The sequence below is a fragment of the Volvox carteri genome, assembly GCF_000143455.1.
Source record: "Volvox carteri f. nagariensis unplaced genomic scaffold VOLCAscaffold_1, whole genome shotgun sequence".
In the NCBI taxonomy this organism is placed as follows: Eukaryota; Viridiplantae; Chlorophyta; class Chlorophyceae; order Chlamydomonadales; family Volvocaceae; genus Volvox; species Volvox carteri.
Genome location: NW_003307545.1, coordinates 270,865 through 290,617, shown reverse-complemented (window position 1 = coordinate 290,617; position 19,753 = coordinate 270,865). Strand labels below are relative to the sequence as shown.

The 19,753-nt window shown below is 59.7% G+C and overlaps 2 protein-coding genes across 2 annotated transcripts in view; one reads left to right on the top strand and one right to left on the bottom strand.

The window, feature by feature from the left end:
• Window positions 1-1,038: 1,038 nt before the first annotated feature.
• On the bottom strand, window positions 1,039-5,213 carry VOLCADRAFT_115580 (uncharacterized protein; the record flags this gene model as incomplete). Its single annotated transcript, XM_002945583.1, has 7 exons — window positions 1,039-1,292; window positions 1,559-1,710; window positions 1,984-2,012; window positions 2,330-2,495; window positions 3,157-3,302; window positions 3,905-4,089; window positions 4,412-5,213. The coding sequence occupies 7 exons, from the start codon at window positions 5,211-5,213 to the stop codon at window positions 1,039-1,041; spliced, it is 1,734 nt and encodes a 577-aa protein (XP_002945629.1).
• Window positions 5,214-7,993: 2,780 nt separating this feature from the next.
• VOLCADRAFT_102604 (uncharacterized protein) overlaps window positions 7,994-19,753 on the top strand; it is a gene marked incomplete at both ends in the record, with an annotated part of 13,047 nt that continues 1,287 nt past the window's right edge. The window contains 19 exons of the mRNA XM_002945941.1: window positions 7,994-8,042; window positions 8,299-8,432; window positions 8,683-8,793; window positions 9,384-9,536; window positions 9,975-10,058; window positions 10,699-11,146; window positions 11,623-11,744; window positions 12,328-12,431; window positions 12,843-13,035; window positions 13,357-13,500; window positions 14,146-14,316; window positions 14,980-15,054; window positions 15,890-16,171; window positions 16,735-16,793; window positions 17,466-17,642; window positions 17,765-17,843; window positions 18,192-18,422; window positions 18,762-18,815; window positions 19,034-19,195. Coding sequence (XP_002945987.1) covers window positions 7,994-8,042; window positions 8,299-8,432; window positions 8,683-8,793; window positions 9,384-9,536; window positions 9,975-10,058; window positions 10,699-11,146; window positions 11,623-11,744; window positions 12,328-12,431; window positions 12,843-13,035; window positions 13,357-13,500; window positions 14,146-14,316; window positions 14,980-15,054; window positions 15,890-16,171; window positions 16,735-16,793; window positions 17,466-17,642; window positions 17,765-17,843; window positions 18,192-18,422; window positions 18,762-18,815; window positions 19,034-19,195 — 2,832 coding nt within the window. The remainder of the gene's footprint in view (window positions 8,043-8,298; window positions 8,433-8,682; window positions 8,794-9,383; window positions 9,537-9,974; window positions 10,059-10,698; window positions 11,147-11,622; window positions 11,745-12,327; window positions 12,432-12,842; window positions 13,036-13,356; window positions 13,501-14,145; window positions 14,317-14,979; window positions 15,055-15,889; window positions 16,172-16,734; window positions 16,794-17,465; window positions 17,643-17,764; window positions 17,844-18,191; window positions 18,423-18,761; window positions 18,816-19,033; window positions 19,196-19,753) is intronic.

Here is a 19,753-nt window from a genome sequence, read left to right as displayed (position 1 = left end):
AGATCCCGGGATCGATACCCATTAGGGTCAAAAGTTCTTCCGATGGTGGAAGGCATTGCGCCCCTAGTTGATGGACGGTGGTGACCTGGGATAAAGTTAACCTGCGAGCCGACCAGGAACGGAGTTGGGCCGCTGTCGACCCGGCAGATTCCGTTGGATGCTGGTGGTGGGTGCGGAATCTGAGCGATCCACTGAGAAGTTGACTAGGGTGACTGGATGAGGGTGCCCCGAAATACCGGGGAAGGCAGGGTTTCGCAGGGTAGCTGCCACGGGCGAAGATACACCCCCCTGTTTCACACATCATACATTCCTTCTCGACGTCTTTCCAGTCCCACCCTACACAAGGCGGGACACCACATTATTATTGTTCATGCTACACACCATCGCCTCATGTCACTTCCCCGAACCTAATAAGGGCCCCCAGCTGCGACCTTCTAATTTCCATACAAAGCAAAGAGAACACGTATAAAACACGCGTTCCGTGGTTACGCATGGGGCATGTGACGAGCAACTTACCTCGACCATTATGACAACCATGAGCATCATACATAAATGGGCCACGATCCCAGTCTCAAATCGTATCATTAAAACACTGCCGTACCCATCAGCTGGGACTGTAAGCAATATCTACAACGCAGCTTTGAACCAATGCCCCGGCTGGAGCACCATATCCCGCTTACACTGCTGGTGCAACGAGAAGACCGTTGCATATAGCCTTAATGTATAATGAGTTAAGTCGGCTGGCCCTTGGGTCCCCGGCTCACAAGGGCCCGTCACACCTCTCAGCAACTCGAGGTGTAACAGACGGATAGCAAGCACATCATTCGGTTTGCTTGTAATCGTATTTGGGTTCGCATTGTACGCACCCCGCTGGGCTCACTCAACACGCGTGTGCGCGCACACATGCAGATGCATATCCCTACGGCCCATTCAGAACTTAAGGACTTCCATAGGTCCACCCTTAAGACTTCCCAACTGGGCTACTCCCGCCTCCTCGTCACCAGATCCTCCCACATCTGTTCACAACCCACCTGCTCCTCAGTCTGCACCACTTTTCCTGCCCTTGTTGCTGCAATCAGCCCTACCCTTGGCATCGCCACCTTGCGTGGACTTGGTCTTAGTTGACTTCCACTTCTTGCGTGGCTCGGTGGCGTTGTAGTGCAGCACCTCGGCAAGCCGGTCGTTGTCGTACTCGGCACTAACCCCCGGCGCGAACACCACCGGCAGCCGCTTTCCAGGCAGCGCCTGCCCGTTCAGGCTCCACACAACGTCGTACGCCAGGAGTATAACGCCTGCGAGTATGCCCTCACGTAGGTTGTCTCAATATACGAACAATCCGCGCCCTGAGGGCCCTACGGGAGACCGAGATGAAGTCAGTGCAGGAAAGGCACTGGACTGACCTCGGTCCTAACACCAACTAGGCACACGCAAAGGCCACCCCCATAAACCATCCGTCCCAACCCCATCACTATGACTCCACCACTCCCTCTACCACTCCCGCAATCTACCCTCATTATTACCTTTACCTATCGCCCGGTCAACCCTTTTTTCCACCCACCCGCTTCATGCGCTGCCTTGAGCACCTGCGCAAACAGCGGGTCAGCCTCGTGACAGGGCCGGAAGGCCTCGCAATCGCATCGGTTGACAATGAACAGCACAGCGGCGCGAAGACCCGCGCGCGGGGAGGATGCATCCCCAGCTGGGGACCCGCTGCCATCGGCATTCACACCGCGGCGGGCACTGCACCCACTGCCCTCGTATGCTGCTGCTGATTCTACTTCTTCTGCTGTTGCTGCTCTAGCCGCTGCCGCCTCTGCCTTGCGCGCTCCAGAATCTGCTGCTGCTACTGCTGCTTTCTGGCGTCCATTGCGGCGCCCGGCGTTCGTAGCAGCAACAGCAGGTCCGGAGGCGGCAGTAGCACTTGCAGCAGCAGCAGCAGCAGCAGCGGCTGCTCCAGCTCGGTGCAGCTCAGTAAGCTCCCACACGTGCTTAATGGCGCGGTCAGATACCACCTGAGAGGAGGGAGTGGAGAAGAGGGGATAAAGGAGTATATGTACGCGTATGTACGGCTGCACGGCACGCGCCTTGTAAATACCCCCCCCCCAGCCCCAGCGCACAGGTGTTTCCAGGGTTTCCATTGCCTTGGGCTGCATCTGGCCATGAAGCGCCCAACACCCCAACAAGCACTTTGCACGACCTTACGTGCCGTATAACATCACCTACAAGATAACCACTAGGTTTAAGGGAAAAGAGACCGCACCAGCCGCGGCAGAGCAAACGTCTCCTCCTCCAAGGTACGCGACGTCCGCCAGGTAAGGCCCCACCGCACCTTGATTTTGGGTTTCGGCGCGCCGTGTGGAAACAGCGCAGTGGGCCGATAGCCGCTGCCATCCGGGGCGGGGGGAGCCGTGTACACCCCCGCAGCCGGGCGCCCCGGAGGAACCTCTCCCTCCGGGAAGTCAGCGCACACCACGTTCTTAACCTCAAGCAAAGTGCTGTTGTAGCAGAAGCCGCCGCAATCGCAGAAGCCGTTGGCACCATCGCCGTAGCAAACGGGTTGCAGCCGCCGCAATCACCGCGGAGGTCGACGGCGCCGCACCAACCCGGCCAGCGCGGGCGGACGGAGCGGGGAGGAAATCATGCATGGGGCCAGAGGAGCATGAAAAACACACACGCACGTGCAAACGGTCACGTCGTGTCGTGTCGTGTTTGCCCCAAAGCGATATGGCCTTTGCAAGGGCCATATCATCATGCCCCAAGAATAACACTTAACAACGCCTAAACCCACCCTGGAGCCATCTGTCAATTATTATCTCCCTTCGTTTCGCCGCTGGCTCCCTTGCGCTCTTGCGTCCTCAATTCATTTCACGTTCTCAGGCACGAACTACTTTCCCGCTTGTTTCTGTTCCGATGATTGATCAGGATTGCTATAAAATATATTGAGAGCCAGAATGAAAAAATAATTAACATAAGGCCCGGCTTCCGCGCATATGATCGTCTGCTGTGTTTATTTGTCATCCCCGCGCGCCCCTCCCCCCAAAACCTACACGGGACCCGTCTAAACCCCCAGTCCACCTCATCCCTCCCCCCCCACAAACACACAACCTGCTGCCATCTGCCATCCGCAGCACAAAATCCACACGTGTGTTGCCGTACGTCCGTTGGGTCTCCACACTGTCGTACGGCCCTAGCGCCTCTTCCAGGCAACGCCGTCGTATCATTTCCGCCGCCAGCCTCTCCGCCAGCTGGGGGTGGCTTCCCACCAGGGTTACGTGACCCCCGGGTCGGAGGTCCTCCACCAGCTGAGGAGAAAATGGGATATTGGCAGTTACGGTTGGTGGTTGGCAGTTGGTAGTTTAGAATGTAGCGCACCTAACGCAAACTTGTTGGTTACGTTGCTGTTGCTGTTGTTGTCAATGCACGAGCGAGCGGGGACCGCTTACCTTCAGGCCGCAAGACCCGGGGCAACTAAGATTCACATGGGGTCTCGGCAGATTTTGTAGTTCAGTAGTATGGAGGGGTCGCGGGGTCCAAGGCGTCATCCGGCAAACCACTTCAATCCCCTAGACCCTGCTGTGCGACTTCACTCCCGTACCCACCACCCATTACCCTAACGTAACCCCACCACCTCACGCGGGCTGCTAGCAACCAGACGGAGCACCCTCCATGCGCACGCCGTGCATGGATCCGTTCGCGCCGTGACCGACGCGCCAGGTGAAACCCTAAAACCCCCGAATCCCCCAGACCTAAACCCGCTCCTCTCCCTTTCCCCTCTTCCCCGGCCCCGAGGTCCCGTACTGCTCTGTACTGCAACCTGAATGGCATGTGAGGTGGTCGCTGATGGAGCGCCCTCCTTCCTCGTCGCGCGGGAGTCGCTCAGGTAGACAGTGTAACCCGGGGTAACCATACCCGCGCAGTCCAGAGCGGGAGCGTGGGCCAACACAAGCGGACCGTCGCCGCCGCCGCCAGCGATGCTGCCCGCGCTGGCGCTGCCATCGCAGACGGCAAGCGCCGAAGGCGATTGTAACAGCCGTACATCTGCGACGTACGGCGTCTTGACTGTTGCCGATGGCCGACGCACGAGAACGCCTGAGGTCACAACACATAGTCCACATGTGCCCACTAACAAAACATACACAAATGCATAAAGTTAATGCTATTTTGTGCTATTTTGTAGCAGCTTCATTGTTGGGGCGTTTCCACGTTATGCGCACTTTTCTCAATGCCTTGCAGCTTAAGCTGTGTCATACCATCATGTACGTCAAGAAGTTGACGTGTGCGTGCGGGGAAGTTGCGGTTTTCATGGACGGCGGGAAAAATGCTGCAGTCCGCTCCTGGACACTTGCCCACTCAGTCTACAATGATGTATGATAGACTGTCGTACCGTACTGCGCGAGGTTTCACACCGCACCTGGCACGAGCTCGCCCAGGTCCAGCAGCGGCTGACCGAGCAGCGCCGCGGCCTCCTCGGGCGGCAGGACACCGACCCGTGGGACGGCGACCGCCGCCTTCTTCCCCCGTCGGTCCCCCGGAGAAGCGGCTGCTTCCACAGCAGTCGTCGCCGAATCCGCTGCGACGGCGGATCCTGCCGCAACCGCCACCGTCGCCGTCGCTTTCCGGCGACGGGCCTTGTACGACACGGGTTCCGTCGCCGCCTGGCCAACATTTTGAATGCCTTCACCGTCACCATCGCTGCAAGCGTCCTTAACTGTTTCACCACCGCCACCAGAGCGTGACGGCCCCGCCTCCGCCTCCCGCGCAGTTTCCCCGCCACCCCGCCGCGACACCGCTGCCGAACGCCGGCTGCGGGGTGCCGGCGCTGACGCAGCCGTCACCGCCAAATTGCTCCCCAGCCCTTGGCTCCCCGCGGCCCCGCGGCTTCCCTCCGCCTTGACAGCGGCGCTGATGGCGGCACTCGCCGCGACCTTAGCCCTGCGTGAAGGCCGTGCGGCTGTCGCTAAACTGCGTTCAGCCCCCTGCGTTCCGGCCGCCACCGCTCCCACCTCTGCCGCCATGGCCGCCGCGTCAGCCCCATCGCGGGACCCTCGACCCCGCTTCCTGCCCATGGGCTGCCCCAATCGCAACCCATCGGCTGCTACAACCGCCGCAGTAGCCTCACCTGTCGCCGCTGCCGCTGCAGCCGCCGCCACAGACACTGCAGCTCCCTGGCCCCCCTCCGCTGCTGCCTCACCGCCGCCCGGTGCCGCTGCCATGACGGCTGGCTGCGGGAGAGCACAGGCGGACATGGACTGACGCGGATAGGCTCGCGAGGAGCTTCCGGGATCGATCCAGAGACCTGGCGAAACAGGGTGAGGCCCAGGACCCAGGAGAGGGGAACCTAGAGGTGGCCTCCGAGAACTGAAACACCGAGGACGGACACCACCACCACCGCCACCACCACCACCACCACCACCACCACCACCAGCGTCAATATTACCCCTCGGACGCAGCGGAGGGTGGCCCCCTAGGAGGAGGAGGAGGATTGCGGGGGTCAGGAGCGGGAGCTGCCTCCGCCCAGCGGCGGATGGGCGGGAGAGCTGTAGCGCTCTCGTCAGCAAGGGTAGCGGCGGCTGTCGCGGCCCGCGAGTGTTACCACCACCACCACCACCCGAGACAGTCGATGCATCCAGGCGGAGGGAGCCCCGGTGATGGCTGTAGCAACGCGGCGGCAGTACGGCGGCGGCTGTAGTGGCCAGGGCGGCGATGGGTCGACCCGGCCTCTGTAGAAAGAGGTTGCGGAGGAGGTGGATTGGCCACTCGGCCCGGTGCGGAAGGCCTAGTCTGGGACGAGGATGGGCCCAATCCGTATTACTAGGTGTCGCTATAAAGGCCCCGCGGTTACCGGTCTGCAATTGACGGTCTGCTTAGCTGTGACCGGGCCTTGACTGATGCAGCAGTGGCAAACCGGCTTCCTTTGTTTGCCGGGGAAAGTAAGAGGGAAAAGGGGGAAGGAAAGGGGAGAAAATCATATATGCAAGAAGCAGAGGGTTGACTGCCGACGTTCAGGAGGGGAAGAAGGGGTATCTTCATGCATGGTGGTTCTTTCAGCAGCCTGGGTAGTGGCGGTTGAAGCGCTAATACGGGGTGATTGAGCAGTGTGTAATTGCATCTTGAAATTTGGATTTCAACGCAGTACAGAGGTGGAGCTAAAGAAAAGAGTAATTTGTATTGAGGTTGTGCATGTTTGCGGTGTTCCCGCGTGCATCGTATGCAGGCAGGCAACCACAGGTGCGGGTGTTCCAAACGCCTTGCACACTCATGCTCACGACGGAATAGGTTTTTAGATACGTCTTGAAAGCACACCGAAAACTGGTCATGAGGTGGAATTGGAAAACAACGGAATAAGTTGCTAAGCTTTGGTTAGTAGATGGGGAAAGGCTGTGGGCGAGGATTGATAGCAGCAGACGGCTCAATTAAATCGTCAACGAAAGTGTTACAGCATGGTCGGGTCAGCGGCAAGACATAGGCATGAATAGGCGTGCCTGCCTGTAAAGCGGCACAAACTGCCTCATCAGGTGCGCTCATCTGCATGTAGGAGGCTCACATGACCGTAACAGAGTCTGTCAGGTCGCACCTTGCTTACATCTGGACTTTAGCAAAGGGAGCGCAGAAACAAGACCAAAACAATACGATAGAAAGATCTGGCATAGACAACGTTGCCTTGTAATGGGTTGCACTCGTTATTTCGCTGAGTACGACGGGCTTCGTCCATTAACTGTCACGTCGCCTCAAGCAAGGGATGACGCCAGGTCATTCGAGGCAACACACAGCTGAAACATAGCGTAGAATTAATAATACATGAAGCAAGTTATTTCTATGCTGCACGGCGAGCTTTTCCAATTCTGGGACGGTCCGACGACTGGTTACTATAAAGGACATGGTATTTAATTTCTTGTAACATTGAAATTAGAGTGCTTGGTGCGCTGGGAACCTTTCAAATATGTTGCAACGAATTGGTCAGCTTCTTTCCTCGCTGCGTTATGAGAAATTACCGGAGAAGGAGAAGGATGACCGGGAAAGTCAACCGAGCCCGCCTTCTAAGCCGCGGCATAGTTCGACAGGGCAGCGCCGGCAACAGGGTGATGAAAGAGCATGCTGGCCGGTCGCACTGGTGAGCTGGGGCTGTCCTTCCCCCCTACATCGTCGCATCCCGTTTGAAACGCAGGTTTCTCGGGTCGATCTCCTTGAAAAAACGTACTTTCCTTGGTCCTGCAGCTGTCCGTCAAAGGCATGACTTGCGCGGCGTGCTCCAAAGCCGTCGAGGCCGCTCTCAGGCAAGCTGTCCACGAGTAGGGGAGTGATTAAAGGTGCCTCGAGTGCGCAGTCCGGCGAGTTTGTACCTAGGAACTTTTGGAGGGGCGTGATGAAGTCCATAAGGGTGGGCGGCGTGTTGGGTAAGCAGTTGGCGAGAAGGTATCCCGTTCACCTTTCCCGAGACACATCTGCCGCCGCATCTTGGCCCTCCCTTCCTAGAGAACCCTCGAGGCCCTTCCGCTCCTTGCATCTCCTTCATGCATGTACGCCCGCAATGGCTCTTTTTTCCTTTACCGCAGTCCAGGCCTACTGCTCCGTGTCGTTTTGGCCAGCAGCTCACCGTCCTTTCCACACGCTGCACTTGCATCCCTATGCACCTTAACCCAGTGCCACATGACTGTTCTTCGAATCAACAACCATAATCATGAACCCGCCGCAACTCGTCCCTTTGCTGCTGTACGCTGTGACTCTCGCATCTGTTTTGCGAATGCTTGAATATGAAATGGTAAAAATGCCGGGCTGGAATGGAACGAGGACAGTTCTTTGGAGGGCGTCAAGCGGATCAGCGTTGCGCTGCTGCAGGAGAGCGCGGAGGTAAGTTCCAGTAGATGGATTGGGGGGGCGGTTGCATGGGCGTGGGGGTGGGGAGTCTCAGACAGTGGGTGTGTGGGGTGCTTAGGGGGCCCTAGGCGAACGCGGGGGTGACCTCGCCGAGATAGGGGACATCAGCATAACAGAAATGTCTAATGAAGACCCGGAGCGGACTTTCCACGTTGACCGCGATCGCCGTGGGGCCCCCGGAGGCTTCTTTCCCTGGAGCAGCCAACCTTTACAAATGGCCACACCTCTGTGCGGTAGTTGCCCTGAGGAGGGGCGAGAGGCGCACACAAGAAGAAGGCTGTCGCCTTTGAGGACGGGCAGTTGAGAGGGGGGCCCAGGTCGGTGAATGAGTGGAGACCACCCGTCTCCATTACCCCCCACCCCGCCACCCCCCTGGTCAACTCTGAGCCCGCCTGGGACATCCCCGTGATCCCCGCCTCCCAGGCCCCTCTCCGGCCCGTGACCCAAGTTGCGCTTTCAGTTACACTTTCAATTATATACCACCCACATTGTCATGGCAGATAGAGAATGATGACCTGTTGGCTGGCCGGGTGACTGGCCGGGGGTTTGGATTCGGGGTGGGGTTGTGCCAAAGAGGCGTCCCGGGTGCATCCCGTGTTCCTGACGTACACCCACCTGCCACCCAGACCGCGTCCTTAGCGCCGGAGGTCCTCTCCTCGATCTAGACCTTTCATACCTTTCCGCGCCGCCTTTCCACACCCTAAACTCTCTCTCCCTCTAAACCCTCGCGTATTCCCCTCCAGTTTTCCTCTTCCTTCCCACCGTTCCCCCCCCCCCTTCCCTCTCCCCTTCCATCCTCCTCCCCAGGTTCACTACGACGAGTCTCGTGTGTCCACTCAGGAGCTGGTGGCGGCTGTGGAGGATGCAGGGTTTGAGGGGGGCTTGGTCAGTGTACGACACCCCAAGCAGCAACTGGAGGTGAGGGGCCCCAGGGTAGGGGTAGAAAGACAAACCACAGACGAGTGAAGCTGATACCTCTCACAGGAATACCCGGATACTGCATCAGAGGAATATGTAAGAAGTTAACCACCAGTAGGGGTGGAGGAAGAGGCCCCCGGAGTAGGGGTAGGGGATTGAAAATATGGGGCTGGGGGCCTGGGAGTTGCATAGCAGCGTGTATTCTGAGGCCGTTAGGGGTTCTCTGGGGGTTAGGGGTGGGACGGATATCAGGGTCTGGGGCGGGTAGGGTGGGTGCGAAGCAACCAGATCTGGGAAACCCCTGAACACGGCTGAATGGGTGTGCGAGGGCAAGGTAGGTACGCACATAACGGGCCACGCACATACGCTGTACGGGTCCTCCCTTCCCTCTTTGCCTCCTTCCCTTCTGTCCTTTTCCGCCTCCCGTGGCCCAACCCGGGTCAGGCTGTCTACCACTTTCCTTAGGTCCTTACATCCCCCCTTTTTCCGCACGCCAACGTGCCGTCCCCCTCCTGGTCAGTTCTGCTTCTTGTACACTCTTTCCTTGGCAGCAGCTTCACTCGTTCGTGGTTCGTCTTCCCCCCCTGCAGGTCCTCCGTATGCGTGTCACAGGTATGGTATGTGCCGCCTGCTCCAATGCCGTCGAGAACGCGCTGCTCAGCCAGCCGGGAGTGAACAAGGCGGCAGTGGCACTGGCGTCGGGGGAGGTGGAGGTGCAGTTCGACTCGGCGGCGGTCATGGCGGTAAGGGCGGGGGTCGCGAGGTGCTAAGGAAGGTCAGGTGAGGGGGAGAGGAAGAGGATGATGGTGTCTTGGGAAGCGGCGGCGAGAACGGGGCCTGGACAAATCCCGAAGGAAAAAAAGCAGCCCAGCAGGCGGGGGTGAAGGTTAGCGATGGGAGTTTTTTAGGTTTAGCGGTATTGAGTCGCCGATATAGAGAGGAGCGCAGCAACGGTGATGTCCGACGATATGTCCGGTCCGGACATCATGTGGGTTGTCCGGCGGTGTTCAGACAGCTGGTGGAGGGAAACCGCATGTCAGAGCCGCTTTGTGACGCCGTTCCGTAGTCCGTACCTTGAGTGTTATCTCAATGGCGGAATTGGTTCCTGCTACTGCTGCCATGTTCTATTAGTAGAACCACCCACTGCTGCTGCTGCTGCTACTGGGGGCCCCCCACCCCAGGAGGCCCTGTTGTCAGCTGTGGAGGACGCGGGCTTCGAAGCGACCTTGCTGTCTCAGGGGGGCCTGGAGACCCTCATGCTGCGGGTGAGGGTGGGGAGGGGGCCGCGACCTTGGCGTGGATAGCGGGTATGGGGGGCGAGGGAAGGTTTAAAATACATATATATGTATATATATACATATATATACATATATATGTATATACATATATATACATATATACATACATACATACATATATACATACATACATATATACATATATATGTATATATATACATATATATACATATATACATATATATATATAGAGAGAGAGAGACCCCCGGGGAGATTTGCAGTGGCTGGCGGGGGAGTGGGTGGGGGAAGAAGGCACTTCTGCATGCATGCGGCGGGGTGTGTTGGGCAGATGTGAGGGGTGAGGGTCGCATAGAGAATTAATTTAATGGGCTCTAAAGGACACGGGGCAAGAGCACATGGAAAAAGTGGTGTGGCGGACGGTTAGGCCATAGCCCAACCCATACCAGCCCACCAGCCAGTCCACCGCAGCTGCTTTTGACAGGAACATCGCCCCAATATCGGTCGGCAATCCGTTCCGTCTCCCTTCGAACAATATGACTTTTTCCCTCCTTTGATCACCCGTCTACCCTCCGTTGACCTCCGCGTGTCCCAAGCCAGTGATAACTTTGCCACCCCGGTGGGGCATGGCGGCGCTGTTGCTGTACAGGTGTACGGCATGACGACCACTGCTTGCGCCACTGCCGTAGAGGCGGCGTTGCGGCGGGTCCCTGGTGTGGCACGTGCGGGGGTACGGCTGGCGGAGGGGCTGGTGGACGTGTGGTACGACCCCAACACCACCGGGCCCCGGGACCTTATCGGCGCCGTCGAGGCGTGCGACGGCGGTGCCGCCGTCGGTGGCGGGACGCCGCCTTCGCAGCCGTTGACCGCCGAGCTGGTACGGTCCGTATCGCCGTGGGGGTCCCCTTCTGGCGCCGGTGTCGGCGGCAGCAATGGTGGCGGCGTCGCGAAGGGCTGGCCGGGTGGTGGTGGCGGCGGCGGCAGCGCTGCGAGTGCTGCGGACCGGGAGTTGCGCTACTGGTGGGGGCTGTTCTCCACCAGCCTCTTCTTCACAGTGCCCGTGTTCCTTGTGGCGATGGTGCTGCCCATGTTGCCGGGTAAGGGGGTCCTGTGGAAAGGAGGGCAGACGGGTGCGTGAGCGGGCAGAGGGAGGGAGGGCGACAGGAGGCCACGAACAAGGGCGCGGCGATGACGGGTGGCGATGAGGGGGCTGGCGTATCCCGCAATGGGCCCGTCACACCCCTCTTTTGCACCCTCCCCAGCGCCACTTTCTTGCCTTCCAGCACCTTTTCAAACTCAATCCCTCGCCACCTGCATCTGATCGTTTGTCTGTAATTGCCGTGTCCTTGCCTGCACACGCCTCCAACCCAGGCCCCCTAACTTCCCGTCCCAGTCGCGTCTCCGCCTGGGACGCCGACAGTCAATGCCGTAGTAGACGTATCTTTTGCGGTTTGCATGCGATTCTCCCAAACCCCCTCCCCCGGCCTCCTTTCCTCTCCTTGGGTCTTTTGCCGGAGCCTCCCTTCATCTCTGCCTCCTCCCTCCCGCCATCCTCTTGCCCCGCTTCATCCAGGCTCCGAGCCCTTCATGTCCACCCCCATTCTTGGCTTCCCCTGCAACCAGCTAGTCAAGTGGGCCCTGGCCACCCCCGTGCAGTTCATCGTGGGGTGGAGGTTCCACAGGGGGGCGATAAAGGTAGGGGAGGGGAGGGGAGGGGAGGGGTGCGGCTGGGTCGCTGAATCTGTATGTATGTTTGTACATGTGTATTTGTGCGTGTGAACATATGGGGCCTTGACCTGGTATCGAGTACCGTGCGAGAATGCAAGGCCCTGGAGGCGGAGGATTTGGCGTGCAGGGCTTGGTTTCGGAGCTGGATTGGGAAGCCCTGCATAGGATGCCAAGTGGGCCGGGCCGGTTTGGGCGACCGGCGCCTTGTGTTATGCTTTGTCGACCGTGCCAGGGGGATCTTCCCGCGGTCCTGTCCCTGGTGGGAGAAACCAAGACACAAATACGCACGCGCGCGCGCACACACACACACACACTCTCTCTCACTCACTAGCGCGACTAATAGCAGGCTACCAGTATGACATGCAACACAGCCACAATTACACACTCGGGTAGGGCCCTACCCGCGAACGTAATGCCCATTACGCCCTGCCTTCAACATCCCTGCCATGCACATCCCTCACCCCTCCTAGAAACCCGCCATCCTCCTCCGTAATCGGCCTCCACTCCTTGGCCCCGAAACCACCCTAAGTAAACTCCGGCCGCCCTTCAGGCCCTCCGTCGCGGTACGGCCAACATGGATGTGCTGGTGTCCCTGGGCACGAATGCCTCCTACGCCTACAGCGTCATTTCCATACTCTTCCACCACTTCACTAAGTGAGTGAGGAAGGGACGAGTTGGAAACAGAGCTGCCGGTGCCACCCGTAGAGGGGAGCTGCCGGTGCGGGTTGTCTTGGCGTGTGTGTGGGGGGCCCCGCCCTTGTTTGTGATCGTGCAGGGCGTAAAGGGAAGGGAAGGGGGGTTTTAAAAGGGCCCGAACGAGCAAGGGATGGGTGTGTTGTGTGTATGTATGTGTATGTATGTATGTGTGTATGTGCAAAAGGTGCACGGGCGATGTGTTTGTTGTTGCATTGTGAAGGCGATCAACAGGACGCGTGTAGGCAGGGGTGGGGGTGGGTAGGGGATTATTCCCTGCGCAGAACCTCGCGGGCTGCTGGACGGTCACCACACCCGCTCACCAGCTCACCCGCCAGGCCTGGTTCGCGCTCCTTTCCTCCGCTTCGACAGACACCGTTTGGAGGGCAGTTACGAGATGTCGGCGGACATGGCCGCGGCCGGGCCCCCGGGGTCCTCCCCCGCGGCCCCGGGGCCGGCTGGGGCCCCCCAGCCCATGGCATACGTGCCCACGGACTTCTTCGAGACGTCCGCCATGCTCATCACCTTCATCCTGCTGGGGAAGTACCTGGAGGCGGCGGCGAAGGTGGGCAGCGGGCGGAAGGGGCCTGTGTGGGCCTCCGGTGACGGAGGCAGCAGGTGGTGATTCTTTGGGAGGTGGTTGGGGCTTCGGTGTGATGTAGCAACCCCTCAGAGCCTCGTTCCGCTCCGCCTGGTTCGCGCTCTTCTTCACCCCCCCCACACACACCCAGTCCGCTCTTTTCCGTTGTCAGTTACCACTGCCTCCCCTCTTTTCCCCGATTCTCTCTCCTTCCTCTCTTCCTCTCATTCGCGTCCCACCCCCTCTCGATGTCCATGTACCCCTCCTCCCCCCCGCCTCGCCCCCCCTGTTAACCCCCTTCCCCAGGGCCGCACCTCCGCTGCCCTAGCTGCCCTGGCGGCCCTGGTCCCGGACACGGCCACTCTGGTGGTCCTGGATGAGGCCACCGGGGCGGTGCTGGACTCCAGGGAGGTGCCCAGTGCCCTCATACACAGGGGGGATGTGCTGAGGGTGAGTGGGCGGCCCGGGGCCGCCGGCACTGCATACACACATACTGGATATACATACAGAGTTATAGATACGACGGGAGCATCACTTGAGTTGAAATCCACACACCGATGGGTGTTTTTGTGTGTGTTGGGAGGGGCGGAGGGGAATGGTGTGGATGTGTGTGTGTGGGGGGGGGGAGGTAACATGAGCGTGTGTGGAGGGTGGTGGGGATGTTCATCGCTATCTGCTGCACCGCTGTACTGCCCTCTCTTGCCCGTCTGGTGCGGCTGACGTGCAGTGCTTCTGATTATGATGGTGATGCTTAGCTACTCTCTGCCGACTGTCCTGACGTGCTGACGTGCTGACGTGACGGCATCGCTTATCCCCGGCGCTCGCTGCCGCTTCCATGTCCCCTGCCGCCACCATCACCATCACCGACGCCTTCTGTCTACAGCACCGCCACGCCCTCTTCTTCTTCCACCCCCCTCCTCCCTCCCCTTCCGAATTTGCACGTGGGCGGTCGTTTCCTTAATATTTTTAAATTTTTGAATTTAAAATCCCCCTCCGTCCCTTCCTCCCTTACTTCTGACGCATCAGTCTTTCCTTGGCAGCAGCTTCACTCGTTCGTGGTTCGTCTTTCCCCCTCCCCTCCCCTCGCCCCCCTAGGTCGTCCCTGGCTCCAAGGTCCCCACCGACGGTGTCATCCACGAGGGGCAGTCCTACCTGAATGAGGCCATGGTGACGGGGGAGTCCGCACCCAAGTGGAAGCGACCGGGGGAAGTGGTGATCGGGGGCACCATCAACACATCCAACCCGCTGCTGGTGCGGGCCACGAGGGTGAGCGGTGGGGGGGAAGACTTGGTGGGGGCGGATCGGGTGGGGTGAGGTGGGGCGGGGTGGGGTGCAAGCAGCAACGGACAGCGGCCGACTTCCAAAAAGGATGAAGTGGGGTGGAGAGGGTAAGGTGGAGGGAAAAGAGACTGGCAGACTGCTTAGTTGGGTACGAAGGTTTTGATTGGTCGGCTGGGTATTTGAGCTTTGCGATGTGTTCAGCTGCCTTGCTGGCCAGCTTGTTATGATGTTGCTGCTGCTGCGACGCTGAATTGCCTGCCTCACCGCTGAACTTTGGACGTCTCGGCATTGGGGCCTACCACCTAAGCTCTTACCTTGCCCCCCTCCCAATCCGCACCTGCGAGTCGTATTGTGCGCCTCAGCGTCCCGGGTATTCGTGTTGGGTTTCGACCTGCCTGACAGCCCCCCAATTCCCCACTCGCACAACCCGGTTCGGGGTCTTCGCGGTCAGGAGGTTTACGTCGCCGCGCCATCATGACCCATCATGGCCTGTCCTCTCGCCCTCGCCCTCCCCTCGCCCATAAACAGAAACACAAACACAAACACAAAATCAAAGACAACCCGTAGGTTGTCAATACTAGTCCTGATCCAGCATGTCCCCGTGCTTCCGTACCTATGCCGCGCCCACGGACATGAAATCCAATACAGGTTGGCTCCGAGACCGTGCTGAGTCAGATTGTGCGGCTGGTGGAACATGCTCAAATGACCAAGGCACCGGTGCAGGTGGGAGGGAGGGAGGGTGGAGGTTTTGGGGGGGGGATTGGAGACAGCCGGACTGGGTTCGGTTGGAGGTTTGAGGGGAGAGGGGGGGGGGAGGAGAGGGCGATTTATTACCATGCCATCATGGTATTCGGCCAGCTGGCACCAGTGATCCGGTTAACCCCCGTGTGCCTGCGCCGCTAACCTCCCTGTCACTGCCAGCACGGGTAGCCATTTCGCGTTCGTGAAGCCGTTGGATTCGCTGACTCCTGTCGCCACACATACATACATACATACATACATACATGCATACATGCATACATGCATACATACATACATACATACATACATACATACATACATACATACATACATACATACATACATACATACATACATACATACATACAGGCAGGCGGCTGGCAGAAGTTAAGGCCTGACTTCTGCTCCCAGTCGATCCAGTCGACCCGGGTTCAAATCCGCCTGCCAGCTCCTCGGGTGTTTGAGGAGTGATGAAATGGGAGGTGGCCCCCCATCATATGGACGGTGTAGGACGTGATAATATCATCTTGCGAGCTGACCAGGAACTAAGTTGATGCGCCGTTGATCCGCTAGATTTGGTTGGATGCTGGTGGTGAGTTGCCGAACCCAACGAATACATTCTGAAGTCGGATGGGGTGACGGATTAGGGTGCCCCTCTAGCAGGGGAGAGCAGGGACTGCCCCGGGAAAGGGGGCCGCTGGCGAAGTTAACCACCCTGTAACAACATACATACTTACATGATTGCTACCGCCATTTGCGCGCCCCAGTCTTCCCCGAAACAAGAGAACCCCCACCCCACCCCAATCCCCATCCGCAGGCCTTTGCCGACCGCGTGGCCGGTGTCTTCGTGCCGGTGGTGATTGCCGCCGCCCTTCTGACGTGGCTGGGGTGGTACGTGGCGGGCCTTACGGGCGCCTTCCCCGCCTCCTGGCTGCCCGAGGGACACACGCCGTTCCTGTTCGCACTGCTGTTCGGCATTGCGGTGCTGGTGATCGCGTGCCCTTGCGCCCTGGGCCTGGCCACCCCGACTGCGGTGATGGTGGGCACGGGGCTGGCGGCGCAAATGGGCATACTGATCAAGGGCGCGGATGCGCTTGAGGTAAGGAGTGTGGTGGTGGTGGTGGTGGCGGTGGCGGTGGCGGTGCTGACGGGGAAGGGGCCCATGAGGGAGGGGAAGAGGGAATAGGTACTTGGGATGAAGGGAAAGGGGGCCGTCGGATGTGGCAGGGGAGGAACGAACCTGGTCACAGCCTAGCCTCCATGCCAGCCAGCAGTGCTGCTGATGTTGACTCGTTAGGTCGAACGTGTTTCATGGCACGTCCGCCCGCCTTCCCCTCCCCTCCCTTCCCCTCGCGCCCCTCCCCTCCCTCCCCCAGCTTTGGACTCCGGAAGTTGTTTTCCCTTCTTGACTTGGCATCATGTATTGTCCACCGGGTAGCAGGGCCGCGATGGGGCAAGGGCGATGTTCGCAGACTGGGGGGAGGTACGAAGTGCCCAGAGGGGTGTGGTGGGGACAGGTGAGGCATCAATATCGTAAAGAACATCATCACCATCGGCATTATCAGCATCGTCACCATCATCACCAACATCCCTAACATTATCAACGTCACCATGATGTGATTTCCCAACTCCCCGATTTCCTCTGTCGCCCCCGGGCCCCAGGCTGCCAGCAAGGTCGATGTGGTGGTGTTTGACAAGACTGGGACACTCACACGGGGCAGGTAAGCGACGCCTGCTAGCGGCAGGAGCTGCTAAAGCCAGCTGCGCGCCGAGATAAGTGCACAATCTGCTGAGATTTGTGGGAATCTTTGAATTTATTGATAAGGTTTTTTGACTGAGAAAAAAAAACGTATAAGTGTCGTTATGAAGCCCTCCGCACTTTGCGGTGTATGGGCCGTGAGGGGCTCCTGGATGGTGAAAGTGGATTTGGCTGCCGCCTTTTACCACATCCCCGTTCTCTCAAGCGGATCGGTGTTTCTTTGTGTTCACTTTCACCAGCTCCTCAAGGCCCATACACCGCAGGGTGCGGAGGGCAACATAAAGACACTTATACGCCTTTTGCGGGGGTGGGGAGGGGCCTGGGCCTGTGCAATAATGCAAGTGGTGGTGGGGTGCAAGATTGTGGAGGACCGGGGGGGGGCTGAGGGTGGGGAAGAAAACTGCACGGCGCCTCAGAGCGCAGGTTCCGGGGATGATGGGATACCAGTAAGACCTCCAAGAGGAAGAGAAGGATTTGGCTTAGCTGGCAGGGTGGATGGCAGAAAGCGGGGTTTCTTTTGGAATTTTGCGGATGCGGATGGCTGGAATGGCAGCCCCCCCAGGGGGCTATATACTTCCTTGGCACCACCTCCCAGTTACCCCCCCCCCCCATCACCCCGCTCTTCACCGCTCAGGCCCACAGTCACCGACTGCCGGTTGTTCGAGTGCACGGCGGGGGAAGGTGCGGGTACCGGCAGCTGCTGGCCGGGTCTGGGAGCCCCCCTGGACCTAGCCACCCTGTGTCGCTGTGTGGGGGCGGCGGAGAGCTCTTCGGAGCATCCTCTGGCGAGAGCTATACTGGACTTTTGCAGGTGGGTGGGATTGATAGTGGCATTCCTGCTGGGTGTCGGGTGCTGTTTTGACCTTACACGTTACGCCCCCTTCCATCCTCCCTCCCAACCTCTCCTTCCCTCCCCTTCCCCTGACCATTCAGGGTCCACCTGTTGATGGCCCAACACGGGGCTACCACCCGAGATACCGCAGCTGCGGCTGCGGCCATGTCCACAGCGACTGTGGGGGGGTCCGCGGTGTTCAGGAATGACTCCTCCCTCCAACGGGAACTGTCCTCACCGCCACTGCCACACGACCGCAGCACCAGCGGCCGCAGCGCCAGCAAACGGGAGCAGGCCGCCGAGCTAGAGGCAATGTTGCCAAGGGCCCGTGACGTTGTCGTCACACCCGGAGTCGGCATCACCTGCGTTGTCAGCGCCGAACACCTGGCACAGCTGGCGGCGACGTCAGCGGCGGCCGCAGCTGCCGCCGGTGGCGGCGGCGGCGGCGGCAGCGCATCCGCGGTGACGACCACTACCGCAACAGCAGGCATTCGCGTCGCTGTTGGAAACCGGTCATTGATGCAGCAGGAGTTGGTGGATGTGCCTGCGGCTGCGGAGGCGTTTGTGGGGCCTATGGAGAGTTGTGGGCACACGGTGGTGCACGTGGCGGTGAACGGGGTGCTGGCGGGGGTGCTGGCGGTGGCGGACCCGCTGAAGGCGGAGGCGGCGGGGGTAGTGGCCGCGCTGCGGGGGCGAGGTGTGCAGGTGGTGATGCTCACGGGCGATAACTGGAGGACGGCGAGAGCATTGGCGGGGCAGGTGCGGGGCAGTGTGGTGGGATGTAGTAGCCCATAACACTACCACTACCACTAGTACTACTCCCTGTCGGGCCTGGTCGTCGCCACCGAATCTTCCACACCGCGTTCGCACCGCTTCCGTACCACCATTTACCACCTCATCGCCACTTTGTGCAAAAGCGGCGTATCCTGTCTTACTGGATATCTTTGTCTTTCTCTAGCGTCCGTCCAATCGACTCCCGCCCCCCACCTCGCAGCAGCTTCACTCGTTCGTGGTTCGTCTTTCCCCCACCTCGCCCTCCCCCTCCCTTTTCCCCCACATGGCCCGTACAAACACGCACGAACCGCACGACATGTGTAGTTGGGAGTGGACACGGTTCACGCAGAGACGCTGCCAAAGACCAAGGCGCTGAAGGTGCGCTGGGCTGGGCTGGGCTTCAAGTGTGTCTCTGTGCGTGCCGGTATGTCAGTCTGCTGCGAAACTGGTGCTGGTGGGGTAGCTGAGTTGCCGAGCGGAGCTCTCGCCCGGTTGTGGGGCGCTGAAGTGGGGTTCATCCCACGGCACCAGCGGCCCGGGGCGTATACCCGCAATACGCGACCCCGCATACCACCACCTATCCCATACCACCACAGATTCGCGAGTTGCAGTCCGGTGGCAAGGTGGTTGCGATGGTGGGTGACGGCATCAACGACTCCCCGGCACTGGCCGCTGCGGATGTGGGTCTGGCCATTGGCAGCGGCACCGACATCGCCATTGAGGCGGCGGACTACGTGTTGATGCGGGATGACCTGGAGGTGAGGGCGGAGCTGGGTGGGCGATATACGGCGGGTAGTGGTGCTCTTGTTGCTGCTGCTGGTGGAGGTATTTGTGCTGGTGGAGATGTATGTGCTGGTGGCGCTGGTGGTGGTGCAGTACGACTCTCAGGACTTCTCTAGGCCCTGTCCTCCCAACCTCCCGGGGATGTTGGTCCCTTTCCCTTTCCCTCCTCAGAGATTGGAGTATTGCAATACACTTTACCGTGTCTGCTGTGCGGGTTAGACGTACAGGCGCCATGTCCTGGGTTTCCTTACGCAATACCCCACCCCTTTTGCCTACCTCTCCTCCTCCTCCACGTTCCTGGGGGATTTGCCATTCCTGCCGGCCTTTTTTGCCCAAGGTTGGCGCTTCCCCACCCCACCCCACCCCACCCCACCCCACCCCACCCCACCCCACCCCACCCCACCCCACCCCACCCCACCCCACCCCACCCCACCCCACCCCACCCCACCCCACCCCACCCCACCCAACCCAACCCCACCCCACCCCACCCCACCCCACCCGACCCCACCCCACCCAACCCCACCCCACCCCAC